A 14,991-nucleotide genomic window follows, 5' to 3' on the forward strand; every position below is an offset into this window, starting at 1 on the left:
TAACGACAGAGTGAAAGAAACGCCATAACTTACGTAATTATTAAATTTAATTACAAAAAGACAATGAAAAAATATACCTATCTATGCATTGCCTATGGAACCAAGTATATACATACATACATATGTATATGTCCGACAGTGTAGCGGGTGCAAAAATGGACTCGTCAAAAATATATTACATCCAGGTGGATTTATTCTCTGTCCAGTTAGGTCTGACAACTCCGAAGTTGCGATAAAATTTCGAGATAATCCTCGGATCCCTTCCTGTGTGATGGTGGTGCGTAAAACTGACCATCCCCCAAACAATAAAATTTACTTTATGAATCGTTTAAAATGGCACTCGTAAAGTCAGCATATGACTTTTGTTGGGTTCGAGTACGTTTTTTTGATTTATATGCCATCGTACGAAAAAAGCAATAAAACGCTTTCATATCTGAGCTTTGCAAAAGACCATTCATTTATAAAATGATATATGATATTATGTATATATTGCACATATACGTATTGACTTTAAAGATTGATAGATTTCAAAAATTTTATTGTAAAAGTAGGGAAGGAACTGTTTGTATTTGTATTTGATTTTTTCAATGATTGATATATGTCCATATGTAGTTGTTGAATTTGGGTGATTTTATTTGACGATTTCGTATAAAATTGGTATCATTTAATGTTTTTTCAATGAAAACGTCAGCTTCTGTTACTTTTCTAGAATACCATAGCTATAAAAAATTTGTAGAAATACTGGAGCGTAATAACTTTGTAACTAACTAACTCTACCTTTGTACGAAGTTGATATTTTAAAATGTCTAATTACATATGTAACTATGCTTACATAGCTTAATATTCAATGTTTATTATTCTTCATTTTCAACGTATTATTTTAAGTACAAATATATAATATGTTAATGATTAATTATTGGATTTTTGATAGGTCACAGGTTGACACGCACTTAGACCGAGTATGCTTATTTAGTTATTCGAATGTTACTCATACATATATTACTCGGACGTATGTATGTTATTCGGACGAATTAATGTTGTTTTTTAAGAGAGAATGAGATGCTTGAATAATACCTAAGTTACATAATTGGGTTCATGAAGTAAGAAAAAAGCAACGAATCACTTTGTTTCGATTTGTGATTTAAGTTCATAGTAGAGAAGAATGACGGCATTTATTCTGGTTGATAATGATGACAATGACAACTATTCTGTTATCTCAATTCTGAATTCAGATCAAAATTACGAAGACTTGTTTTTATGTATGTATGTATGTATATGACGAATGAATACCGTTTTTTAATCAAAAATGCCACTTTGCCCAAAGAAAAACCTTTTCGATCAATGTATGTCAGTGATGAAGTATTTATATAGACGTTAAGCTTGGAAATTGAACGCTTAGATGCTACACAAAGTCTAATGCACTCAAAGAAGTATGGAACGCTGTATGCTTGGCAAAACGAGGAAATACAGAAATCGGAACGCGTGGGTGAGAAGTATGAAAAGGGTAGTGGACATAGTGGATAGAGTAAAGAGATTGAAATGACAATCGGTGGGCCACGTGGCTAGAAGAATGGACGAAAGGTGGACGAAAGAAGTGCTAGAATGGTACACGAGATAATGCAAAAGGGTAAAAGGAAGACCGCAGGGACCAAATGGGTAGTCGAAATTAGGAAAATTTGTGGGGTGAGATGCATGAGAGTTGCACAAAACAGAGACGAGTGGAAGCGTGTTGGAGAAGCCGTCATCCAACAGTATGTTGAGCAGCTGTAGATGATAATAATGATGATATATACGAATAAAACGGTTCCTAACTTGGCAACCCTTTTTCGCAAAAAATCGATATATTCACACACCGATTAGAAAATGCTGCAAAAAATGTTTATACATGTCTTTATGGCTGTTAATCGTTTTACAATAGATGTCGTTTTTAATAATACTTATACCTCTTTCAATAGTTAATAAATAATTTTTAATCTGTATAGCACACTTCGTGTTGCGTTGGAGCAATCTTTTGGACGAGTGAGCATGATTGATTAAATTCATAAATTCATAATCATAAATTCTAGCTAGCAGCATAGCTCGGTCGTTAAGCTTCTGCTTAACACCGAGAGGCGCCGGGTTCGATCCCTTGAGCTGACCTCGATTGAAAATAATTTTATCTATAGTGCTGCTGGTCAGACTTGGATATTTGTGACTCCAGGTCGATCGTTTCCTATCAGAGTTTGCCAATTTTTCTGATTTCATCGTTGAAACAGTTCCCGATTAAAATTGGCTAAAATCCTTCCTACCTACTATGTACTATGTCACCACTATTTGAGTATGATAAATGTACAATTCATAGACGTCTTGTCAATTTGCGCGTTTTCAGTGTCTCGTAATTCAGCGACTTGTATAATAAAAATGCTGCATTGTTTGTAATTGACCAGGAAGGTACATTGGGGTTACCTGTAAGGCCTTCCTGGTATATACATATGTAAAATAAAAATAAATATAATATACATATATGTACCTTTATACGTATCAATATTATGTTGAGAAAATTGAGTTTGATATTTTTGAAATAGACACCACGCAAGATGGTTTCATCCGATTTTTTTATTAGATATAAAATAAATTGCGGCATTGAACGGTAACCATTGTTCGGCGGGCGTGAAACGCAACGGTTATTTATACGTCGGTAATTCTGTACAACCGGAGTAAGGTCTGATTTAATTAAAGCAATTACAAGACATAATCCGCGTTAGAGCCCCGGGACCCCACACCCCATCTTCCGGACACCCCTCGAGCGGTAATTGATTTTATTTAGTGTTTATAATTATTTGCGAAGGACCGGGACAGTAACGGAAGCCATACTATGTAGTAAAGGTATATAGGGGTACTAGCACTGGCCGGTGAATTTAATTAGAAATAACCAATATTTAATCAAGGAGAGGAGAACGTTCCCGTCGGCCATTACTACGCACAAAGGTACCTTTCGTCGTCGACACTCAATAAAGAAATCATAATTAAACATGATCGTTTAATTATGTAAGACTCAGCCGGTTTAATTAATGCCGTTTCTCGGTTTGGTTTGAAATTCCGGACGAAACTTAATTGTATGTGTGTGTGTGTTTCTTGCACGAACAAAACTAATGGGTAGGTACATACATACATAGTTGTCGTCGATTCGTAATAGTCGAATTTCTCCCTATTTAATTATTTAACGTATCTTTGTATGTATATATGTATGTACCTATGTATATACATATTTATATGGAGTGTGTCTTCGTTTCTCTCTGACTCGGTAACGCGCGTCACAATTCAATTGATGATGTTGAAGTCATCATCGTCGATGTTGTTCTTATGACAGGGCGTTCGGATTAAATGGGTCAAATCACTGTTTGCGTGTGTGTTTTCAATTGTCTAGTACTCTATTCGCATAATCTGTACGTGTTTATGTCGTTTGATTTATACATACATATTCATATATTGTACTCAATCTTCATAAATACATATATGTACAATAAGAAATAGAGATATCCATAGTTATTATACTAGAAATGAGAACAATTTAGTTTTAGGTAGAGTAAGGAAAAAGAAGACAGGTGGTGGTGTTTTTTACAGGGGTGTGCTCATGTACAATGCCCTCCCTGAGTGCGTCAGGTCTTCTAAAACCGTGGATGAATTCTTGAGAGATGCGAGGAGACACCTCTGTAAACGACGGTTTATATTTGTATACATAAAATTTTAGAGTAAAGTAATTAAGAACGTATTTTTAAATTAGCTTGATATCTAAAATTATATAAATAAACAGTTGATTTTTATTTCCCGACGGTCTATGTATTTTATCTCAAGATTTAAAAAAATCTGATATCGCCATATCGAGGCGAAAAGGTTGAAGATTATGGTAGCTTGCGTACCGTCATAGACGTCACCGTACCCGAGATTCTGGATATTTGATACGCATTGTATACGATATTTTATCTCCAACGTAATGGCAGACGATACATTAACGTATGTTGATGACCAAAATGAGCAATATGGCAAAGTATGAAAACGATCGGATAAGAGATAAGAGATATAAAAAATGACCACTAACACGAAAACCATGTGAACTGTATAAGAGGTAAGTAATGATGAAAATTCTCCATCTACATATATGAAATATATAAAAGAAGTATCCATCTATATGAATACATGTATTTGTAAAATACGACTTCGTAAGATAAATACATTAAGCCTATCAGAACTCTTAGAGCTATTGCATATCGGCAGAGAGGCCGTGGGTTCAAATCCTGGCCAAATACACTGCTGGCAAGATATTGTAGTTTTCCAATTTTTCTAGTTTAATTATTGTGACGGTTTTAATAAATCGGTATCGGTGTCTTGCAAATTCGAGTTATTGGCATCTCGAATTTGTTGAATCTTATAAAATGTATTTATAACGTAATTTAATGTATTTCTGTAATAAATTTGCTGTGTATCAAATTTTTGTTGATTGTCAATAGATGTCCCTATATTATTCTATGTACTGATATCTTTGAAAAATTTTAAGTACTTATGTACAAAAATAATCTAACCATATGTGACGCCTTTAGGGTAACTTCTGTCATGGCACAAATTATGTATGTATGTATGTATGCAATAAAATATATGTTCATATTGTAGGTGAAAAAACTGTATGAATAAATGCCAAAGGTGAAAAATTTTTCATCCATATACATAATATACACACTATGAAAATCGAAGTTGGAAAATTGTTAGAATGGGATAGCTAAAATAAGATGTAAATTTAATGTAATATAAAGCAGTAGCATATTTTCTTTTGGAAAATATGGTATTTAAAAAAAGGCGAAAAATGAATTTTACTTTTGATATTTCAATATTTAAATATGTATGCATAGGTATATATAATATTGCCTCAAAGGTTTGTTTTATGAAAAATTTAAAATTCCAATGGAAAAAGCAAATATCCCAATGGACCGAGTGTGACGAGTAATATACGACTAAGTTTGGATTAATGTCTGAGATCAAATAAAGTCACTTCAGGAGTATAAACTCGTATTTCGAGAAATACAAACTTCCATATTTAATATATAATATAATTACCACAAATAAAATAATTTATATTAGAAATCATAAACCCGGTTTATATATAATACACATATATGATTGCGATCTTGGTCCTTAATTGGGAATTAAAACTCATTAAATTATTGTGCTGAAATATGATAAATAAGCTGTGTATCCGCAGGAAGTGTAAATATTGAGAGTAATTAGATTCTTTTGAGTGATATTTTTACGCCGCAGAAGATGGTTTCCCTTTGACGAAACCGCTAGTAATAACACAAAAATGGTTGTTTATGTACACATGTTGAATGTTTGTTTTTAAAGTAAATCTATCCTATATGGTCTTACATATAACAATTTAAAAGAGGGGCTATTTATATGTAGTCACCATTGTATATAGTACAATACTTGAACATATGGTTAAAATAAACAACGGTTTGAACAAGTATTCATCAATAGCGACAGAGTAAAAGGTGGGGTGTGGAAGACTGTTTGATTCTAGATCTCCAGAAATGTCAAATTTTTAAAAGCATTTTGATACGATTAATCATCTACGCTTCTATGTATATAATTGATAAAAGAAATATATAAGGCATTAAACAATTTTTTTGATGATATCGTATGATGAAATCATTTATTGCTCGCATTAGTACGTTCAGATAAACAAAAATTGAGATTGAAAACCAATCCCTGTAAACGTAGTAAAATATAAATTTTGTAGTTGAAAAAATGTGCAGAGTATATTTTTGACTTTAAAATTCACTATATAATTATTTATTTAAAATTTTTAAATTCACTATATAAGTATAAGTATTTTAAACAAATTAAAAATTAAAATCAAGAGAAAAAATACCTGACTATTGATTCCGATACTCAATTTTGCCACAATAATACAAAATTTTGAGTTAAAATCTGCAAAAGCCAAAGACCTGTAAAAATTGCTCATTTTTAAGCGCTCATATCCTATATAAGAGTGGAAACCAATAAAATCATTATCATATTCAAATTATGTAAGTGGGATAAACTTAGTACAGATTGATTAGTCTCGGCTGCGTTAATTTTTTTTGTTGCTCGGTGTAATTAATTATAATTATTACCATATATTTTTGATGTTAATATAATTATTACCATATATTTTTGATGTTATTTGTTTTAAATTTGTAAATTTCAATTTCTTCTTATATTCTATTTTATAACCTTTTTCCAATATTTTAATAATACAGTTTAATAATGCAATGTTCTACATATTTTTTTTGTTATAGCCTTTATTCTTTTCTTTTTCATTTGTTTTCCTTATATTTATCTTTTTCATTTTTTTTTATAATTTTTGTAAAAATCTGTAATTGGACTCGAATGTTACATATATTATATATTTACTATTTGTTTTTTTATACATATCCATGTACATCCCGTTGTCTGTTGATTTTTCTATAAATAAAATAAAATAAAAATAAATTAGATAAATAAGACAGAAATGAAAATGAAAGGATTTCTTACGAAAATAAGAATACCAGAGGTCTACAAGTATGTATTTATCCATTTTATCATCAGAATTTTTAATATAATATAAGAATATAAACATCATTTAAATAAAAAATAATGGAATTTATAAGTCGCTTATGGGATTTCATAATTTTTTTGCGACGTTTTGAAGCAACATTGGCTTAAACGTAGGTTGACGATACGTCTCGTTTTATTCGTTCACAGAAGATTTTTTTTTAAAAAAGAATCGATATTTGCTTTTTTTTTTATCATAATGATTTTGAAATAACTATAAAACACAATACAATATTATTAATAATTTTTTATCTTGTTTAATTGTCTTCTTTTAATGAAATGTACGTTCTGGTAAAAATCATAATACTTAACAAAAGAAGAAATGAAAATATTCAGTTGCATATAATTCTTGCAATTAAAAGAAAATGAGAATATCTGTTGTGGAAAATTTGTATTTATTTTATTTTTTCATTTTACACATTTCAGACATCTATTTTCTTTGTACGCAAGAATTGTATATTCTGAGAAAAATTACAATACCTTGACAGTATTGATGGTTATCTTATGGAAAAATTATAAAACTCTTGGACGTGCAACGTATTTTTACTTTTTTTATATATAAGGGGGGGGGGGGGATAGTTTTTTAAGCCCTGTGAAATATGATCTCAATTTTTTTACTGTATTCAACGATATAAATAAGTTTCATTGAGAAAATTTCAGATTTATATCTAACTCTTATATGTGGCTTACGGGTTGATATAATTCTACGACAATGCGCGTATTTTGCCATCACAAAGTTGGTTGATTAGTTGATGATATTATAAATGTATATAAAACAAAAAGTAAAATTTTTCTTTATTCATCATTCAAATCTACATATAATAATTTACAGCTTACATAATTTGGTTATATTATGTTCTATCTTATGATATCTTAATTTATATCGTATATGTACATATGTACTACATTTTTGAACGAGTTCAATATTTTTTGCATTTAAACCATCCCGAGCAAAGCCTAGCAGACTGTAAAATAAGTATTTTAATCAATTATAGTATACTGTAATACTGTAATATAAGTATTTTAATCAATTATAGTATACTGTAATACTATAATATATGTAAATATTTTATACTGTAATATACGTATTTTAATCAATTTTTATACTTTAAACTGTAATAATGTACTGTAATATAATATATCATACTGTAATAGTATATTGTAATATTTGTATTTAAATCAATTGTAACGGAATAGCTGTACTACACAATTCGTGTGCGAATCCAACCGAGTCAATTTCTAGGCTAACGTCAAATTTTTTTGAACAATTTAACGCAGATCCGCGCAAAACGAGACAGACGTCATCACACGCACACACCGATGACAAAATCATCCCGGTTCGTAATATTCCCAGTTTACGTCACACGCACTCGAGAACGGTAGATCACCGAAGACAATAAATTAATTAAACTTGACGCGCTTTGTCATTAGCGCGTTGCACTACGCGGAAATAGCCCATCCGAAATAGACCCCCCCCCCATTTATTTTTATTTTTATTTATTTATTCTTTTCATATTACGTTCGGTCGCACCCCTCCACACCTTCACCCCCTCTCCATTCTGGTCTTTCCACCTCCAATACGTCGTTTTCAATCCCTCCCGTCCCTCCCGGCTTTCGACCGTCTCTTTCTCCTCGGCTCAGTTTCCCTCGATGCACCGCGCGGAAAGGGCGTGTTCTCCTCTCGGTCCAAAACCCACGATCGACTAAAGTATTCGGAAAAATATATGCGAAACTTGAACGATCCCTCGGCTCAGAGGTTCAGTGTTCGCTCCGACTGTGTCCGCTTCGTATTCCACTTGCGATTGTTTCGTCTGACGATGTTGTTTTATTCTTATTGCGATGTTTGAGTTGACGGTCCGCTTTAAGACGTCTTTTGGCGGTGGTTTGTATGTTTATAAAAGCAATGAGTGAAACTGTAAGTTGATGTTCGAATCATATCTTACCATGTATAGATGAATTAAAAAAAAAGTTTATGTATAAATATTGTGTTTGTTGGAAATGACTACTGTTAGCAATGTGTTCTTATCTAATCTACGCACTCCTCATACTGTCCTCACTGATCACTGGTATGTATAATTTATTTTTTAAACTACTTATAATATTATTCTATGTTCAATTTACATTCATTTGAATCTATTAAATGTATGAAAAAAGTTTTAAATCTGCATAAAACATTGGGCGTATAAATGACAATTTTTTACAATGTTTTATTTCGCTAATCGTTCAGATAGTGTTTCTACATTCTTCCGATCGGTTTGAAACTTTGGCATTATGCGTGGTTTGGTCACCGATAAAAATTTAAATCGCTTCCGATAGTTCGATGGTGAAAAATAATCGTCATAAACACGTTTAAAAAAGATGATGCCGTTTAGTGGCCACTAAGCCTTATATGTTTGACTTTCCGCTACCCATTCGCTTTGTCAGATTTTAATTGTTTAAGCGCCTATAACTTTATCTTTTTCACACTTTATCTTATAAAATTTGCATTATAAGCTCTCATTATCTCTCATATATATTTTTACTTCACTAATACGTTATATAATTAATATTAAAATGTTTATATTATTATTTTTGTTTTATGCAACAATAAACGATATATTTAAAAAACTTTTATTTTTTGATTAATTTATTACGTACATATAAATGCTTATCAACTTACATATTTCCAAATATTTTGTAAATATGTAAGTTGATAAGCTGTCTGTAATTCTACACTGTCTGATAAGTCTGTATTCAACTGAATGATTCTAAACAAATACATTGAAATAATACAATTGAAACAATTGAACGCGTTTCAAATACAATTGAAACATGTTGTATACGATTAATTTAAAGACTTAAAATTTCATTCAGAATATTTTATAGTTATAATAATTCTTAAATAAAAACAAATTTATATTCGTGTTCTTGAAAATAGCGTTTAACTTATGAATAATAAAATTAGGGCGGATCTAATAACATCGACATTTGTTATAAAATTTCTTGGGTTTCTTCATAAACTATTCCATAAATTAATAATCGCTTAGAATATGTGAACTGTGTTTAAATACAATAATTGATTTTTTTAGTTGTGTTTTTTTTTCATTAATTTTGAGTGTTATATAGTCCAAATATTTAATGTAAGCCATTTACAATAAGACTAATTTAGAAGACTAAAAAATCACGACGTCTCTATCTCAATACGTCTATATTTAGAAATGACACAATATATTGGGAGCAGTGTGAGAAGGATTATATTTTGAAAACACGTAAATAGATTAGAGCTTGTCTTGTGTAATGAAAATATATGGGATTTTAACCAAAAAACCGACCGTTCTAAATTTCGTCGGGGAGATTTATTATTTTTCCAATTCTCTTTAAATTAATTTAACAATATATTATCGTGGAGCGCTTACGAAAATTGGACAATACGATTTCGAAAAACTATTTGAAGTTTCTCGGTATTAAATATGTATGTATTTACTCGTTTCGTGCCGAATAGCTGACATTTGAAACAAATCGTAAATGAAATGACGGGCTGTCGTTGAATTTATAATATGTTCTTTATATTTCAACTCGAAGAGAAATTGTAAAGCGGTAATCGGTATATAATGAGATTATGAGATTGTGATTAATGTCTTATTACAGAAAGTGACAGATCCACTAGCAGAAGCAGACGGAAACTAAATGCTTTTTTTCTGTATCAAGAGTCTGAATAAAATGTGTTTTCGCAAAAACATCGATTTGGGATTAAGCTGATCGATGTTGTTTGTCATCGAGAAGACTGATTAATTTTTTAAGCATTACAAATTGAAACGGTTAATTTTTATTAAAATGATGTTTACAATGGTGCCATTAAAGCGATAAATAAGCATTTTCACAAATTGACGTATAAAACACGAAAGATTAGGTAACACGCACTCTCATTCTCTTTTCCATCCATTTTCGCGCTTTTTTGTTATTAAAATTTGATATTATTTCTTCGGATAATATCAAATTCCTTTTAAGGGGAAATTTAATATTTCCGCAGGCGCCATTCCCCTCATTAAATCCATTACAAACAATAAATAAATTCTACCCCGTTTAAAAGTGCTCAATTTCTTAACCCGCCGAATTGGTATGGGATGTGAAAGGAAAATGGAAAATGGGAAAAATCACGCTTTTAACAGCGTGTTTAAAGGCTCATTTTTCTATAATGTCCCTTTCCTACGTTCGACGATTTATCAAATAATAAATCGTGATATACTTTCGCGCGTTATATAAAAAAGGAGAGCTATAATATCTGTTATGAATCAAACCACATTTAATAAATGGAATTTTTGAAAGTAAGAAAAACCAGTTCTATTATGTAATGAGATAAGTTTTGATTAAAGCGCAATAAACAGGGGGGGGAGGAAGATTAATTAATTTAAGAAATAATATAGTACATTTCTAAAATAGGATGTTTATATTCAAGAAACACATTAAACATGTGAGTAATAGCTGTAACATATTATTGTTGGAAACTTAGTACAACTTTCGCGTGTTCCACGTATACGTTTAATATATTGCAAAACTTAGTGCGATTTCGTTTTAAACAAGAAAGTTTCCCTAGATATTAATATTCGTTATATCACTAACGAATTTGCATCAGAAAGTATTCCGTGTTAGCATACATTATTATGTTGAGGGTTGAAATGTGTACAAACACATTATATAACTTGGAGCTTTTATTTGTTAAAGTTTTCATATTCACGTAATAATTTACATCATAAACGTGTTGTTTTTGTAAAAAGGTTAGAATAATGAAGACTTTGATGGTTTCAACGCGTTAATTAAAAAGTGTTGATAGACGGTTCGTGCGTCATACTTAAAGATCCTTACGAAATCTTGCAAAGCTTCATTTTCAATTTAGGTTTTTGGAACTAGAACTTAATATATAATCACGCAATGTATAACAAATAATTTTAATACTAGTCAAAATATGAAATTCAAGATAAATTTTATCAAATTGATTTTACATTCATTCGAATCTATGTACAACACACGCTTAAATGGAATTTCTTTGAGCTGGAGAGTGTTTCTATGAAGGTCACTTATTAAGATATTAATTATTTGGAAGCTTTATTTTAAAAAGGACATTGTTTGTATGTATAGATAAGGTCCAACGAAGAAGAATAAAAACTGCTTTCTGAATTTAAATCATACGATATGAGTTTGAAAAGAATGAATCTCTCCACTTTGATTACAATTGTCCAAAGATTAACTTTCTTAATTTTAACAGAAACATATTTGAGAGATTCTCCGACTCCAAAAAGATAGTCAAAAAGAGTGGTTTAAATTTTAGAATAGTCAATCAAATGAATAAGTAACTTCTGATAACCTAAGCCTCTTTAAAAATAGACTCGATGATTTCCAAAAAAATATTTTGTTCAGGAGTAATTTTTTAAACTTTTTTTTTTCTTTACTTTCCTTACATTATTTCGATATTTGGTTTTTTTATTTTTATAATTAAAAAGTTCATCGGATATGCCACCTCTCACAAGTATTCTTAAATAAATAAATGAGCAAGCAGATAATATATAATATAATATAAAGCATACATATGTATGTATGCTTTATATTCTCTTTATAAATAGATATTACGATAAATTTGAGGTGAGGATTTCAAATTATGAAAATGATTTTAAGTATTAAATATAATGAAAAATGATCGTTTATATACTTGTACATATTTTATAAATCCTCTTAAGGACTTTTGTCTTAGAGTAGAGTGAAATTATTCAAATGGAAAAGTCACGCTTTGAAATTTGCAGACCTGAAAGGAAAGAGTGCCTTCGATCGATTTTTCTTTTTATTTAATTACCAAAAATTGCGGCAAAAGTGTGCAATACTTTTCCGAGCGGACGTATTAAAGAAGGAGAAAAAGATTATCGGCGAAAATCGCTCTTTTTTATTTTTTATTCGGCACGCATAAATTTTTATTGGTTTGACGTCACCGACGTGGGAAATCGAGCGTGAAAAATCTCCGAGAAAATCAATTTCGTCGATTGTTTTCCGTCCGATCATTATTACACTTTTATAGGACGACTTTTCCGAGGAACGACGCAATAGGAAATATAAAACATACATTTATACGAAACACACACACGCACACTCGTGTATGTCTATTTATGTATTTTTTAATACTTTTCGCGTCCTTTTGATCCGATATCTTTTTATTACGTCGAGATCAAAAAATATCCGAGGCACTCGTGGAATTATCGAGAATTTCTATCGCTTTGAAAATCTCGTTCGCGCAAAGGAATGCGCGCCGAGAACGATATTTCCACGTTAAGTAATACGTATTCGCATATGGATTTTACGAATGTGTGTGTGTGTGTGTATATTATATTTGTGGATGTAAGCGATTCCGTTACAATTTTTTATTAAAAGAAAATTGTCGTTAGTACCGTGGATGTTATTGCGGTCGTCGGAATGCTCGCATACTCCTTGAAAGTTTGGTAATTTTCCAGTTCATTAGCTTGAAAACGTTATTACAGTTGTGATGTTGTTTGACGACGGGAAATCATACTCTCTCATTTTACGCTACAAAAAATACCAATGTAATATGTGGAAAATTCATTTTCCGTCACAAGCTATCAATGCGGAGAGGATCTTGTTTATTTTAGGTCATTTTAGTTGTACTTTGATTATACAATATGTACATGTATTCTGTAATCGATTTATTTGGTCTTCAGAGAAAAAGCTTTTTCTAAAAATATGTACATACATACACAAATTAATGTGTCTATATTTATATGAGTGACGGATTTTGAAAAAATCTTATGAAGTTGCACGCTTTCAGTAAAATAGAGTGGAAAATTGGTATGACGCTTTATTTTTACTAAATTAAAATAATTATATATAACTAAATTGATTTTGTATTTATTTAAGTTTAAATTTAGACCGTTGTGGGATTACAGGAGTCCTTCATGCGCCACAATGGTCGAAAAAATACAGAGATGAACCTTTTCGATGAAAAATATATATGTATATACACAAACAAAAAATTGTACGCCTATACATACAATCATTATAATATTTATATATAATTCTATGAATCGTAACAAGATATTTTAATAATGATTTCATTCAAGATGTTTCAGTGAATTATTTTAATAATAATTTTCTCTGAACTTCAAATTTTATTTTTATTTTACATAGATATATACCAGGAAGGCGTTACAGGTAAATGCAATGCGCCTTCCTAGACAATTGATTACAAACATTGCAGTATTTTTTTATTTCATAAATCGAAGAAGAACACGAAATTACCAATTAATTAATTAATGAATTAATCCATAGAGACATCTACGGACTTAGAATTTTTACATATTGTACATAAATCAAATTAAGATATTTGTGACATAGCGGGTAGGATTTTTTTTTAAATTTGATGGAGGAACCGATTCAACAATGAAATCAGTAAATTAGCAAATTGATTACAAACATTGCAGTATTTTTTTATTTCATAAATCGAAGAGGAACACGAAATTACCAATTAATTAATTAATGAATTAATCCATAGAGACATCTACGGATTTAGACTTTTTACATATTGTACATAAATCAAATTAATATATTTGTGACATAGCGGGTAGGATTGTTTTTAAAATTTGATGGAAGAACCGTTTCAACAATGAAATCAGATAAATTAGCAAATTGATAACAAACATTGCAGTATTTTTTTATTTCATAAATCGAAGAAGAACACGAAATTACCAATTAATTAATCCATAGAGACATCTACGGATTAAGACTTTTTACATATTGTACATAAATCATATTAAGATATTTGTGACATAGCGGATAGGATTGTTTTTAAAATTTGATGGAGGAACCGTTTCAACAATGAAATCAGATAAATTAACAAATTCTGAAAGGAAACGATCGACTTGGAGTCACAAATATCCAAGTCTGACCAGCAGTATTAAATATTAGCACGGGATCGAATTATTGCTAAGCATAAATGCAACCAGCGAGCCATTCTGCTGGCTTAAAATGCTTTAAAAATCTCTAATTGTTTTTATGTATGTTCGTACAAATAGCTTGTTTGTGAGTTTTGGATAATCTTTGGTTGAACAATTAAATGCACGTGTAAATTTCATCCAATATTCTCACTAAATACTCGAATAGAATTTATATCTGCGAATACAATGGATAATATTTCATATTTAATCCGCTTTTATACCTAGTCGAGAGTGTATAACGCAAAACGTCTTCCTTCGCCAACGAACCACAAAGGGAATTTCTGAGAGCAGGGGATGGTATCAAATATTTCAAAGCTGGATTGATTTATAATTCAGATAAACCCGTTCTGTGGAAAGGAGAGGGGGGGAAGAAGTTGGAAATTTCCCGACTCTTCTCCCTCGAAGAAAAACAATC

General features: G+C 30.6%; 1 protein-coding gene across 2 annotated transcripts in view; it reads left to right on the forward strand.

Moving 5' to 3' along the window:
- Positions 1-14,991, forward strand: part of LOC143919044 (uncharacterized) — a 99,650-nt gene that overhangs the window by 53,467 nt on the left and 31,192 nt on the right. The window contains exon 1 of one of the 2 annotated variants that reach the window (XM_077441223.1): positions 8,246-8,672. The exons of the other annotated variant lie outside the window; for it this stretch is intronic. Within the exon in view, the coding sequence (XP_077297349.1) occupies positions 8,621-8,672 (52 nt within the window). The 5' untranslated portion in view covers positions 8,246-8,620. Of the gene's footprint in view, positions 1-8,245; positions 8,673-14,991 lie in introns of those variants that run through there. 2 annotated transcript variants of the gene reach the window in all.

The sequence above is a fragment of the Arctopsyche grandis genome, chromosome 11 (genome assembly GCF_051622035.1).
Source record: "Arctopsyche grandis isolate Sample6627 chromosome 11, ASM5162203v2, whole genome shotgun sequence".
Classification (NCBI taxonomy): Eukaryota; Metazoa; Arthropoda; class Insecta; order Trichoptera; family Hydropsychidae; genus Arctopsyche; species Arctopsyche grandis.